Source organism: Nelusetta ayraudi, unplaced genomic scaffold (assembly GCF_046127955.1).
Source record: "Nelusetta ayraudi isolate G7.1 ecotype Tasmania unplaced genomic scaffold, CSIRO-AGI_Nayr_v1 ptg000073l, whole genome shotgun sequence".
NCBI lineage: Eukaryota > Metazoa > Chordata > Actinopteri > Tetraodontiformes > Monacanthidae > Nelusetta > Nelusetta ayraudi.
The window spans coordinates 1,129,795-1,144,720 of record NW_027466123.1 but is presented as its reverse complement, the minus strand read 5'-3'; the positions used below and the strand labels follow the sequence as shown (position 1 = coordinate 1,144,720).

Genomic DNA, 14,926 nt, shown 5'->3' with positions numbered 1-14,926 from the left:
TTGTGCGCGGCTGCTGAGGTTGTAGTGTCTCTGCTGCATTTCCACCTCACTCTGCCCAGACGGTAGCCAGGCAGGACCCCGGGGCAGTGCACTGGGTGCCCGCCAGTGCCAAATAAATTCATTACTCCCTTTTCCTCTTCAAGTAACATCTCAGGACATCTTTGCGCAATGTGACGAATGACTAAAAACCAGTGTGCGAAATACAGGGGGGTCCGACCCCCCCGATTAAGCCCATGAGACCCCGTGAGAGCCTCAAAGCAAAATTTTAAAGAGGTTTCTAGGTGTTTTTTTTTTTTCTTTCTTCTTCTTTCAAAAAGCTCATGGTCATTAAAATGTCTAACATTTGATTTTTTAAAAATATGCCTCCTGCATGCAGGAAATGTAGATTGGTATTGGGACCCACCCCCCCCCCCCCCCTCCCAGCAAATATTGGTATAATGTGTATTTCGCACACACAACACTGCTTACACAGTGGTAAGAAAACGCGTACAGGAAACCATTGAAATCCTAAACAATCAAACTTGCATTGCGTTGTCAGTATAAAGGAGACCATCGACTTCTGCGTTGCATCAGAGAAGGTTTATACACGAGCGATGGTGACTTACACTTTACCTGCGACAAAGTAGGTAAATGATTTTAAAAACACCCTCTCTCTGTCAAGAATTAAAACACGTCGGCCTCTGTGGCACCATCCAGTGTCCTTGTTTGGAGCTGCAGTTCGGTGCTCTGCAGAGCAGGAGCAGTTTTCCAAGGCTTTCGGAGAACAACCCAACCTGCTGGGTGTCTAAAATAAGCACAAGTCGGAGAGGCGGAGCTCGTAGGAAATGTCCCGGGAGAGTCTTAGCTCTTCTCCGGCACGCTGTTCTTCTTCAGAGACTCCAGCAGGCTCTTGATTCTCTCGCTGGCCGGCTCCCGCCTCCGTTTCTTGCGACTCTTGACCCCCGCGACCCCCGTGGGCAACAGGAGGGCGGCGAGTCCCCACGGCGAAGGCGCCACGTCTGGGCCGGCGGCGGCGGCGGCGGGCTGGGCGTCGCTTCCCTTCTTTTCCAGCAGCCAGGAGCACTCCTGGCACAAGGCCACGAAGCGGTCCAGCTGCGTGGCGTTCACGTTCTTGCTGACGTTGAGGGAGGTTTCGAACGGGTTCTGGATGTGAAGCGGGGCCACCTCGGGCTTGTTCTGCTCTCGACCCTGGAGGAGGAAGACGGGGGTGGGACAGCACTGGGATCAGCAGGTCCTAAAACAGTACATTGTGTACGGTCCAACTACGGTCTGACTGTGGAACTACTTGTGCCACAGGTACCACCCGAAAAATTAGAATATCAAGTAAAAGTTGTTTCATTTTGGCCATTTAACATAAAAGATGAAACCACACAAATTGACATCTCTCGAGCAGTTCCTTGTTGGAACTTTGCCGATTAAGATTTTCATAAAGATTTGTGTACTTTATGTAACATTCTAATTTTCTGATTTTTTGAATTTCAGTTTTTTTTGTTTTTTTTGTTTTTTTTAAAGCTGCAAGACCTGATCAGCAAAATCCAAAGAAATTAAAAACTTGAATACATATTGATTTGCATATTATTCGCTTGTATAATATGTCACATTCACCTTTTAAGTTGAATTGCAGAAATACTACAACCTTTCCAGGATATTCTAATTTTCTGGGTAGTACCTGTATATGTCTGAAGGTTCTCAGTCCTCCAGGTCATCTTGATGGTAAAGGGTTAAGGTTGGGCAACCAGTCCAGTGGCTTCAAATTAACCCCTCTAATGACATTATATTATATTATATTATATTATATTATTTATTATGTTTATTATACGTTTACGCACTATTATTAGAACTACTGCTACTATTATTATTATTTTAATTACCATTTATTTTTAACATGTTGTCATTTTCGAATGTTTCTCAAGTCTCAGTCTATTCAAATGCAAGCGAGACCACAAAGCAACAGCAAGAGAACACAATTCCATTTTAGGCCCTGAGACGGTTGCGTGAACGGGGTAACCGTGAGAAAGCCCGACAGTTAGAAAAGGACACAGGCAGAGGATGGCAGACGGTCACACGGAGCCATCAGTCACCCTCAGACTAGCGGCACCAGTGGAGCACATTTATGGACGTTGCTGCGCAGCTAAAAGCCTGCAGCTCCAGGGTCACGGCCAAGAGGTCTCTTCTGCAGGTCCTCCTCTGCTGCGTCAGACCCCATCGCGGGTGTCATAAATTAAGGCTGCGGTGGAGTGTCCTCGTACACACAAGAGGCATCATTTATTTAACTTTCGCAGGCCGGCAAGGCGGCGCGCCGTCTCATGCGCGGTTGCAAACCCGAAGAAGGAAAAACCCAAGTTTCCTTCGGGGTCAAAATGCGTCGGCTGATGATTTGTGTTGCAAAGTGTTTAGTGGCAGGGAGCTCAGACGATGCGAATTCAGCGTGGCTGCGCCGCTGGACGGCAATACAACATAATCTCAACCCAGGCCTTGTGCAATGCGGCACACAGAATAAATAGAAGATGTGGCTTGGAGGGGCCTCTTAACTGGGGTCCCACCTCAAGATAAGGACAAGTGTCATCTGTGTATTGGAAGAGGACAATGTTTTATATATATATATATATATATATATATATATATATATATATATATATATATATATATATATATATATATAAATATTATCATTATTATTGTTATTCATTATTGAGCATCAATTTTTTTTTTTAGTTCGACAATGTCAACAGAACAAAGTGACGCTGGATTGCAAATCTATTTTATGCAGGAAATGTTTTCATTTTGTTGCTTTTCATAAAGGCCCCCGTGACACTAATTGTGTTGCATGCTTGTTATTTCAAAGAAAATGTGTGTATAGATTAAAAAAAAAAAAAAAAAACACAAGAAAAGGATAAATGGTATCCAAGTGACTCCCTCTCTTATTTTCCCTTTGTCCTGTTTGGCCATTACAACAAGGCAGGAATGATAACTTGATGTGGCTTGATACATACCTTCCGGATGTTTATGGACATCTTGTTGAATGGGAAGGCGGCGTAGAACTCAAAGAACTCGCGCAGCAGATACTCTAAAGGCAAAAAAAAACGTGACAACAAACCGATGAGAAAAAGGAAACCTGAAGCTGCGCTACTGCACCCCCCCTTACCGTAAGTGCTCGCTCTCAAAGCTCACCTAGCGTTTCCTCGTTGCTCTTCAAATGGATCCTGCTGAGGTCGCTAACAAATGTGCAGTCGTTGCCCTCGATCGTGCACTTGTCTGCGGGACCTTGTGATGGTGGGGCGGGAAGGACAAGAGAGACGGAGTTCAGTCAGCGGTACTGTGACTGCAGTCAACAAGGCGAAGGGTGCAATATTTGGAGATTTTGCAGAAGAAACGACATCAAGTGGTTGCATTTTAGATTGCATTGTCTTTCACTCCCCCCCCCCCCCGCGAGCTTGCCAGTGAACTACGGTGGCCCGCGCAACCAAACCCTGGATACCTCGTCCACCTTCTTCTTCTTCTTCTTCTTCTTCTTCTTCTTCTTCTTCGTTGGTTTAATTGAGGACGCCAGCGTTCACCCCAAATACCAAACGCGCTGTCAGGCAGCTGGATTGTCCACACCGGGCTTCCTTAGAAACACGGCGGGTGCAAGACGGCAGCTGGATTGATGGATATTTTATTGCATCTCCATTAAAGCCCTTGTTTCCATCTCCTTTACTGCCACCCACGCGTCTCTACGTTGAGACCGCTGTTTAAATGTTTTAAAACGCGTGAGGTGGCGAGGTCATGGACCTTCCTGGAGTGAAACGCCTTTTACTGTCCAGGAAGCACTCGGCGTAATGCAGTTGTAAAGTGTTCAGGGGACAGAGGCGGAGGAGGCAGATGAGATGCGGGAGGGTGTGGATTTGCTTTTGGGAAAATAGTTATCAGAAAGCCACGGCGGTTGAAAGAGGCACAGAAGCAAACCAATGGTGTGTAAACCCACAAATTCCATTAACGTAAAAAAAAAAAAAAAAAAAAAAAAAAAGACATTGTAATAAGGGCTGCAACGATGAGTCGACAGCATAAATTCAGCGCCGCGAAAGTTGAAGCGTTGATCGTAAATTGCTGAACGATAAAATTACACTCCGGGCCGCTACGCGCTCATTTGTACCTGCAGTGCAGTACTGCGCACTGAGGGTGGCAGTGTCGCTCGACATCCTGCAAAAAAACAGAGAAGAAGAACGGCTTCTTCTTCTCTGAAAAGGCTCGAAAACTCCGCCCCAAAGTTTCTAAAGTTTAGGAATATTTCATAGAGAATGAGGCAGCGAACTCTGCGAAGCTCACCACTTAGCATTCCATGGTAGCACCACGGCGACACCCCGGAGTCACCGTATCACCATGCACCGCAGAGAGGAGTTCACAAATAACATCGAGGACGGATATTTCGTAGTTATGTTTTGAACCGCACGCCTTTTTGTTAATTAATCATCAGCCTTTGACGCAAGTACATTTTTTTTTTTTTTAGCACATCGGAAAATCAACAAGCTAGCTTAGCGAATGATAGTTCCCTTAGGTAAATGTGTGCTCTGCGGCAGTAATTGGTGAGTTACTCGCGTTTACACCGAGTTGTAACACACAGTCGCGGCCCTAATTGTAATACTGGCTGTATTGCATTATGAGGACTTCAGGTTTTGCAAGCCGGACAAACGAACAGTGACAACGGGTGTATTAATGGGAACTCCATCAAGATGGAGAACTCGACATATCTATATTAAACAGCAACAACGTAATTTACTGGCAAGCTTGGGAGAGGGACGGTGAGCGAATGAGCCCTGCAATCTAAAATCTGACCATTAGAAGACACAATTTTACACACTGGAATTGTAACACAATACTAAATCCATGTGGTACCGCAGACATTTTCTAGTATTGGTGTATTGTGGATCCATCAAAGTGAGTCTGATCTAAAATGGAATGCTACACTTAAGATCGACCTTCAAGACATCGTCCCTTTTTCTTCAGGAGGAACCAAAAGCCAAAGACCCCCGGTCTGGTACCTGCAAGCTCCTTCATGTGGTCCACGGTGGGGATAACGGGGTTGCTCCTCTTCTGCAGGAAGAAGAGGACCATGACGGTGAGGGAGAAGTTTGTGATCCAGGCCCCAGGGATGCTGCTGGTGACGCCGTGAGCTCGGGCCCAGCAGCGCACAGTGAACACCAGGTGGCGCACGCGAGGGTCCAGCTCTCCATACAGGTACAGCAGCTCCGTGCTCTTCACTGCCACCCTGTGGAGAACAAACAACGTTGTTATTAGCGCGTTTTCCAAAATTGCAGTACAATAAAAGTCATTCACTTTTCCTACCCTGACAACAGGTCTAATATTTATATATACGAACATCCATAGATCAATAAAGGTCTTGCTCCCAGTTAGCTGCCATAGCTTGCACCACAATATTTCTAAGGAAGCCTGGTGTGGACAATCCAGCTGCCTGACAAGCGTGTTTGGTATTTAGGGTGAACGCTGGCGTCCTCAAATAAACCAACGAAGAAGAAGGTGGACGAGGTACCCAGGTTCGGTTGCGCAGGCCACCGTAGTTCACTGGCGAACTCAGGAGGGGGAGTGAGAGTGCATTTCATAATTATGGCGAATGCTGGCGTCCTAAAAATAAACCAACGAGGAAGAAGGCGGACGAACCGCCACCTCGTCCAGCAGCGGCGCAGACCTCACCTGTTGTTGGCCGTGAGGTCGCACTGAAACCCAGAGGGCTGGTGGGAAAAGCGGAGCAGGGGGCACCGCGCGTTGAGGATCTTCTGCACCCCGACGCAGCCGGGTCCAAACTCGTCCACGCACTCCCCGATGACCGACAGGATGCTCTGCGTGGCCGCCCGCTCCGAGTTGGCCGTCTTCAGCTGGTACTCCAGGGAAAGACCCGACCTGGGCTGCTCGCAGAGTCAGAGGGAACATATGAAGACCGGTTATTTTAACTCGATTGAAACTAGAAAGTTTCCACAATGGTAAAAAAAAAAAACTTCAGCTAACTCCAGATACAAGCAGATGTGCGCCTCAAGCCAGAGGTCTTTGTTTTGCTATCGTTTACCCAGAACGTTTTGGTGTGTAGAGAAGCTGGCCGGTATTGCCGCACAATACGTGAATACGCAATAGCGAAAGGCAGGGGCCCCGAGAGAGGGATGTAAGGTGGGGCTGCTGCATCAAGGATTAACTCTCAGCCCCCGTTTGTTCACTTAAGGTGACAGACAGGCTGACAGACAAGGTTTGACACGAGTCTCCGTGGACTCCTCGTGTGTGCAGATGACACTGTGATCTGTAGCGAGGGAAAGGCAACAAGCGGAGCAAAGACTCCAGATAAGTGGAGTTACGACAGAGGAACGAAGGTCCGAGTCAAGCTGGACGGGAAGTCAACCCAAAGAAACACGAGAGAATCCTGGTCGTTTTCAAAATAAAAGCAATTTTATGGCAGTGTATGAAGCTTTCTTTAAAAAAAAAATAAATAAATCATAAATCAAGCCAAATTTTACACATTGGACCTTAAACCAAGACATTCTTATCCGATTGCTCCAAAACGAGCCCCTCTTGCGCCGCAGCCTCAAACTCCACGCAGTCACCTTGTTTTCTCCTCTTCCGCTGATGCCATCCAGGTCCAGGATCATGTCCAGGTCACAGCCCAGCTTCCCAAAACCGTTGACCGACGAGCCAAACGGCAGGACGTTGCACTCCGGGAAGTACGCCGCCGCGATGTTCTTGAGCAGGGAGGAGACGAGGAAGCGCAGGCGGGTATTCTCCTCCGTCAGCTGATAGGCTTCGGTCAGGGAGACCATCTGCTGCTCAATCTGGAGGGAGAAGCACCGAGAAGAGAAGCACAGCCGTTGACCAAGCGTCCTCGCGGCAGGTGAGCTTCGCCTTCGAATCAAACTCTTACGGTTTCTTTCTCGGAGAGCCTCCGTATGAGCTGGCTGATGGGAATGCTGCTCTGCGGTTCGCTCGGCTGAAGCGGGGACTCTGCCGCGCCTCGGTGCTTCAGCGACAGCAGCCGCGACTTGAACGGCACGGCGGCTTCGTGGCTGCTGCTGGGAACGGCCGCCTCCCCCAGCAACGACGCGACGGCGTCCCGGTTTGTGAATTCAACTACGGCGTAAACTCCCTAGTTTGACGAGAAGAGGCCGACACACTCATCATCGAAATGACGTGGTTAGAAAATGTGATGTTTTCATTGTTGTTGTTGTTTTCACTGGGGAACAAGCCACGTTTACTTACGTAGCTTTCGTAAAAGAAATACTTGCTGATGTCACCGTGTCGCGACAAAAACTTGAGGAACTTTTTCTCGTTGGCTCTGGGATTGCAGCTGATGAGCACGGAGCGTTCAGCTTGGGCCAGTCTCTCCGCTTGGACGGTGTGCAAAGGGCGACTACTTCTTGCGTCTGGGAGGGAAAGAGTAAGAAAACTGTTAAATTCAACGTGGACTTGTTGAACTTAAGCATGATTCTCTAAGCCTGGTATAAAATACTTGCGCATACAGCGTCAAGTCATTCACAACCAATGTTTGGGACAATGAAAGACTGGAAAGCATCAACCAACACATAGAAAAAACGTTAAATGGACTCTCAATTTACCGAAATTATTTGACAAATGTGTTCAGAAACCAGTTATCTCTCCGACAAAGAAAGAATAAAATATTGAAAGAAAGTACTCATTATATTGGTCTTTAATTTCTTGTACGTGAGCGATACAGATACAGCCAACGCCAAACAGAATTTGAATGGTAACTACAGCTGTAGTTTGTTATGACCAGGCAGTGCCCGGCGTCCATACGGGGCTTAACCCGGTTTGTTTGACACCTGCGGATAACACACCAGCTTTGTCCTTGCCCAGCGGTTCCCCCTGCACGGCGGCGACGTTCGTTCCGACGAGTCTTTTGAGGGGCGTCTCGACCTTCCGAAGGTTCTTGGCCAGGCTGAAGCGACGCCCCAGACGTAACCTGCACGCCACATAGGGGGACGCCATTGCTACTGTGGGAAGAAGGAGAGGGGCAAGTTGCAACACAATGCGACTGCGCACTACGCTCGGCTACGGCAAGCGGCAGGGTCCAACTCGGCTCGTTTCATTTTATTTTTTTAGCTTCTTTCCAACCATCCGGGCAATGCTAGTCGACGTTCGGGTTGTGCTACCTCTGTACATACAAAGCACTACGGCAATGACAACATAAGGACACAAATATTAAATAAAAACAAACATTTACCTAGCATGTTTTGTACTTTTCATTCATTCAGTGTGACGTAATTCGTTAAATTTTAAAAGTAAGATAGAAGAAAAACAAGAACACCATAGCAATTTAACAAGGATAGTAAACACTATAACTATCCCAGTTAACTATATTCGTATTATTTAGTATAACTAATGTTAACTAAATTGCCGAACGATTGCTGTCGTACAGCTGTTTTCTTTTTGCCCAGCAGAGGGCAGCACAGGACTGATATCTATAGCGCGTGGTCACTCGAACGACACAACAGTTGACGATACAAGCAGCTAAAAAAAATTGAAGGGTTTCAATTCTTTAATATCTCGAAACTTGACAAAATTGTACTTTTACCTGCTATTACAGCTTTATTTTCTATTCATGAAAAGTTTTTTTTTTTAAATATAAAAATAATTTGCTAAATTTAAGTTAAAAGAGAAGAATTCAGAATAAATATTTGGTCTACTTTAACAGTGGTTAAAAGCGCAACATGAAAAAATGTCCTTGAGTTTTTGGAAAAGGTTGAACATACCACCCATAAATATATTTGATTAAATAGACAATCACTGTAAAGTAAGAGTTGTTTCTATGAAAACACGGAGGGTCGTGCTGTCAGGGGGTCACCATCTCGGACCGGCATGCTTGTATGTATAACACAATGGGTGACACGCATGTTTTTAAAGGCTGTAAGAGGCCAAACAATCAAAAGCAATTTTAAACAAATTTGACAGACGGCATGGAAAATCACAGTGACATTAAACACGTCCTCCAAATGAGTTCCCATTTACAGGTACATGGAAATGTGCCATGCCCCCCAAGCATGCATCCAGGTGAACGCTCCAATGGGGTGATCCAACCTGTGAAACCACACAGCCTCATCTGAACACAAACAGGAGAGGGCTGAACGCTATCAGATGTTCTCAATACCAAGCGTTGACTCCTAATGGGAGCTATTAGGAGAACGCTTCACGCACTTGCTGTCAAGTAATACACACAGCATGTTTCCGTCATCCAACAGTTACTCAGATGTTGCTCAATATTTGAACTGGCTTGCTTGCAACGCGAAATAGGCCGAGAGGAAATAAAAAGAGGGAGGAAGCAGCTGCTGCCTTTTTTTTTTTTCTTTTTTTTTCTTTTTCCCAAAAAGCTTGGCAGGCCTCTGCAAGCTTCTCGCTCCATCTCATCCGCTCTCCCCCTCTTGCACGCTAAGTTGCTGGATTCGGAGGCAGCAGCGCCAGATCATTTGGCTACGACGCGTCTCCTCTGAACCTGAACTAGCCCCTGCAAGGAGTTTGATGTGTGACACAGCACGCATCTGCCCACCCACTCCTCCACACCCACTCAGTGCAACGTGTTCCAGCACCCTCGGAAAAAAAAAAAACTCCGTGACCCCCTCTCTGTCTTCCAGGAAGGCGGTGGGATGTACTTTTCATTGGTGGGTGTATATGTGTCAGGCGTGTAAAAAATCCCTGAGCCCAGTTTGACTCAGAACTCAGCTTTCTGCGGGTTTTTATTTATTTATTTTATTATTATTATTTATTTCCATGCGCTCCTTTTACAGATGGCAAAGAAATTACTGCCAAATGTCATGCCACTCACAATCGCATAAACATACACACACATTTGTACTGTTCGAAGTACCCTGCAATTGTATTTCTATGTAATGTAAATGCTGCAATTAAAGAAAAAACACCAACCTTTTCGCACATAATTTAGAGCTAAAAGGTTTTGTGAATGTCTTCCGGGCCGACTTGTGAGGACACAGGTGAGGACCGGATGATGTCAGGATGGCCTTGAGGAGGTAAAGATGGTTTCTTGAGGGAAGGAGGACATTCGGAGTCCTTACTTACAGTACGTTTAACCGCTTATTTTGTCGATGTCAATCAGTGGTGGAAAGTGTAAAATAGTGAAAAGAGTGATTCCACAATTTACAAATAAATAAGTCACGCCAATAAGGGCTGTGGGTGAATGAAAATCTCTTAGAGGTCTACACACTGGACAAGGGACCAGGTCATGTGCGAAAGGATGCCAAGTCTTTTCTTGAGCACAAATAGTATCTGAAGAAGTGATACTTGCTCACGACAATGCACAGAACAGCTCTCTTCCTCCTATTAGTCGATTCCCCCGACTCCTTGGAGCCAGACTAAATAATGAATAAATAAATTACCAATTCGGATGCCTGCTTCAAGCTAACTTTGTTAGCTTTTGAGCTATAACAAACAGAAAACTGTGTCTATTCTCTCTGTGCGTGAATGTAGAGGTATGGTGGTGATAGTGGTGGGAAGTAAAACAAAGAACAACAACTTTGTTTCGGTGCTTGAGTAAAAAAAAAAAAAAAAAGGTATCTGTATTTACTTGAGTATTTCTTTTATGAACATTTTTTTTTTTTAAATTTTACTCCCTATGTTTCTACACACAAATATTTGTACTTTCTACTCCTTACATTTGAAAAACATGCTTTTGTGTTTAAAAGTTACAAATTCCGTTCAAAGGAATTCACTCATTATTACCAAAGTTGTGGTTGTGCTGTATGGTTGTGTAGTTATATATAACAAAACTGGATCATATTTTAGAATGAGTTCGTTAATGGAATTACTTGAGAGTACCTCAGCCTGTCAATGAACGTATTGTTTCATTAGTTGCAAATATAATTTTATTTTTAAGAATCTAAAAGATTTTTACTTGGTGCTCAAGTACATTCCAAAACCTGTCTACTTCTCTACTTTTACCTACGTAAAATAGTTGAATCAGTACTTTTACTTTTAACAGAGTTTTAGTATAAGTACCCATACTTTTATTTCAGTACAGAATGTGAATACTTTTGATACCTCTGGGTGTCGATGATTGTAAAATGCGAACGACCGTTCCGTTCATCCTACAGCCGACCTGATTGGTTGACTCTATGTGAAGCAGCGCTTGATGGACACAGGTTCCTGCTCAGGCTGATGTAATTTCCTTCAAGAATAGCACAGTTTCAATATCCTGTTATCTTGTCACGTTCCCCAAAGTTAAACTGACTCCAGAAAGACACTGTCGCTGTCTTAGTTGCATTTGTTCCGAGACCTACACTCCAGGGCACTGAGGTATCAGAAAAAGAAGCTAATGTGAGGTCAATGCTGTGGGTCACTCTTGATTTGGTGAACAGTTTCTGAACTGAATTGTTTGATTTTTATATTGCAGTTGACACAGAAATTGACCCCTTGGAAGTATATTAAAGTATCTGCCTACCTACCAAGACAGCTTGACAGACAACGCTGATGGCAAATTGAAGTTATTTTCCAGTCATTGCAATAAAAGGTAAGCCTCACTTTTTTTTTTTTTTTTTTTTTTTTTTTTTTGGTCTTGTTAGTTTGGGACTGACTTCGATGCGGGCCTTCAAAAATAACCTCGAAAAGTTCACGTGAAGGCAACGTGACTGGTTTCACATTTGATAACTTGGATTCACCTCTCATCTGTAAGGCTCCTTCAGTAGAACTGAGGGACTGTGGAAGCTTTGAAGACGCTTTGAGGGTGACCTGGATAGCTGAGAACCTTCACACAGACGTACTTCACCACGATAGATGCGAGCGCCGGCTCTCTAACTTTGAGCGGCTGGAGGCGACTCGGAGGTTGCATGAGAAAAGTGGAGGTGGACTGGAACAGATGGTAGGAGTCCCTCTACCCCCCTGGGGCCCGCGGTGCCTGGCCAGCGCACGCTGCGATGCTCTTGACCATCTGGACTGAGGAGCAAGGAGCAGCGTCCCATTAGCGGATCCCCAAAGCATCTTCTGGTTTGTCTTGGTTTGCAGTGAAGTCGTCTCTGAGAAGTGCGGGACGATCAAATCAAGACCAGCAATGGAACTGAAGATGTGAATTTGATTGATGATTGATGTTAACCACAGTGAACCACGGGAGGTATTTTCCATTTCAAAGGTTCAGTGTGTAAAAACTTGGCTTGATTTATGATTTTTATATTGGCAAAAGCTTAACTTACTGGCCACAAATAGGTGAGTGAAAGTGTATTCTCGCAGCACAATCAAAGTCATTTGGTTTTGGCTACTTCAATAGGTCCTTCAAGTCCTCCAGCTGAAGCTCGGCATTCACTTCCCCGTGTTTCTCAACCACAAGACACTTATTTATCTGTCAAAATAATGTAGATGACTTGTAAATAGTCTGCCACACTGTCCATAAGATGTAAACCTTTTTTTTTTTTTTTCTTACACTATGAATATTTAATTTTTTGTTTCTTTTAATCAATAGAATTTTTCTTCTCTCTGCACAATTTTCATGCTGGAATTTTGTAAATTCCCCCAATGCGGAATTAATAAAGGCATTCTATTCTTTTCGACTTGACAAATGGAAAAGAATCGAATCCGAATCCCAAAGTGCAGCGTCACATCGCCCTCTGCCCCCCCCCCCCCCAAAGTGTCTCATTCCCCGGGTCCATTTGGAGCTCCAGCCCTGCTCAGATTGATGACTCTCTCCAGCCGCCACTCATTAATTATTCACTTGATCAGTCCTGCGGCTCATTAGACGACTAATCTGGGAGAGTGAGGAGAAACTTGACCCTTTGAAACCTGAGGCCGCGAAGCAGCAGGGACGGGACGGGAAGGGGAAGGGGAATGGAAGGGAGGATCACAACTCCAGACGAAGAGGGAGAGATGGAGTGACAGTTCATACATACTGCATGGAATCGCTGATTTCTACACGTGAGTTATGACATCCAGCGGGGATTGTAAATCTTTGATAAACCCATGGAACTACTTTAATAAGTGTGCACTTTGCACGCGCAGACAAGTTAGTTCTCGCGTGTGTGTGTGTGTGTGTGTGTGTGTGTGTGTGTGTGTGTGTGTGTGTGTGGTCAATGTGGCACATTGCCACAGCCTGATAAGTGTCCAAGAGCCCGTTATGTTACTCCATGTCGCTCGCATGTTATTTCAGAGTCTTGTTACCTCCTCATGTATTATGGCCAAATAGAAGCAAAAGAGAACTCGTTCAGAAGGTACGTGGACTCACAGGCACACGTAAAACCTTTTAACGGCTGTAAAAAAAAAATTATATCAAAGCCTATCTCAAGCCTGTATATACATATATATGTATGTATATTTAAATATTTACATACATATATACTTAGACATACATACATATGTATATGTGTACATTCATACGTACAGTATATATACATATATTTATGTACATACATATACTTATGTATGTCTGTATATATATATATATATATATATATATATATATATATATATATATACATATATATATATATATATACATATATATATATATATATACACAGACATACACATATTCATACACACACACATATACACATATATGTACAGTTCTTTTGAGGAAGTTTCTTTTGAAGCCAAAATATTCCATATTTAGTATAACAGGAAACTGGTGGTTAGATAAACATTTTGAAATTAGTCCAACTAAATATATATAAATACATATATGCATATTTATATAATATATACATATAATTTATGTATATATCCACATATACAGTATATATGTACATACATATATTTATGTGTATATTTACATATTACATATATACACACATAAGTGTATACATATTGTATATACTGTACAGTATATATATATATATATATATATATATATATATATATATATATATATGTATATATATATATATAAAGAAAGTTCTTTTGAAGCAAAAATATTCCACATTTAGTATGACAGAAGACTGGTGGTCCGATATACATTTTGAAATGAGTACAATGGCCCGCAGAGTCTTCAACCAAGCATATCTTTATAGTCAAACAGGCTCTTCAGGTATACATAGTCACAAGCACAAACACATTCAGCTGTTTGTTGTCTTTTTTCCTCATCGCTGAGGGACACAGACGACATCAAAAGACGGACCTTTTTACTCCGTCGCTTCCTGATTTGCGTGTGGAGATTGAAAATGAGGACGCGCCACCCACGGAAACCCAAACAAGGCTACTCCCTGACCACTGGAGGTGTGTACTCGGCGCACGGTTTACAGTACATCAGTACTCTCTGCCCTTCATTCAAGTCCTATGTCTGCGTCAGAAACATGAGGACGGCTCTGCCTGCCCTGCTCTCGTTCCCTCCCTCCTCCACTATCGCAGAACAAAGCAGCTAATTCACTCCTTACTTTATGTAATATGAATATATATGTAATATGAATATATATGTATATATGTATATATATATATATATATATGTATATATATATATATATATGTATATATATATATATATATATATATATATATATATATATATATATATATATATATATATATATATATATATATGTATATACATATATATATATATATATATATATATATATGTATATACATATATATATGTATACATATATATGTATATACATATACATATATATATATATATACATATATATATGTATATACATATACATATATATGTATATACATATACATATACATATATATACACACATATACATATATATACACACATATACATATACATATATATATATACATACATATACATATATATATATATACATACATATACATATACATATATATATATACATATACATATATATATATACATACATATACACATATACATATACACACATATATATATATATATATATATATATATATATACATATATATACATATACACACATATATATATATATATATATATATATACATATATATA

At 42.8% G+C, this 14,926-nt stretch overlaps 1 protein-coding gene and 1 long non-coding RNA gene across 2 annotated transcripts in view; one reads left to right on the top strand and one right to left on the bottom strand.

Annotated features, from left to right (window-relative positions):
- The window catches only part of LOC142899534 (uncharacterized), an 87,900-nt gene that overhangs the window by 11,605 nt on the left and 61,369 nt on the right, over positions 1-14,926 (top strand). The gene's annotated exons all lie outside the window — the stretch shown is intronic.
- Positions 817-8,013, bottom strand: mtpap (mitochondrial poly(A) polymerase). The gene is made up of 9 exons (XM_076043109.1): positions 7,826-8,013; positions 7,234-7,420; positions 6,899-7,120; positions 6,585-6,809; positions 5,689-5,900; positions 5,019-5,245; positions 3,172-3,264; positions 2,994-3,067; positions 817-1,188 (listed from the first exon to the last, which is right to left on the bottom strand). Exons 1-9 carry the CDS (start codon positions 7,978-7,980, stop codon positions 841-843), a joined length of 1,743 nt encoding a protein of 580 aa, XP_075899224.1. The 5' UTR covers positions 7,981-8,013; the 3' UTR covers positions 817-840.

Coding starts and splice junctions, on each gene's coding strand:
- mtpap (XM_076043109.1), bottom strand. CDS start 7,980: ATGGCGTCCCCCTATGTGGCGTGCAGGTTACGTCTGGGGCGTCGCTTC. Junction 5,246..5,688: donor GACCTCACGGCCAACAACAG/GTGAGGTCTGCG, acceptor TGTTCTCCACAG/GGTGGCAGTGAAGAGCACGG. Junction 1,189..2,993: donor TGTCCATAAACATCCGGAAG/GTATGTATCAAG, acceptor TTCCTCCTCCAG/GGTCGAGAGCAGAACAAGCC.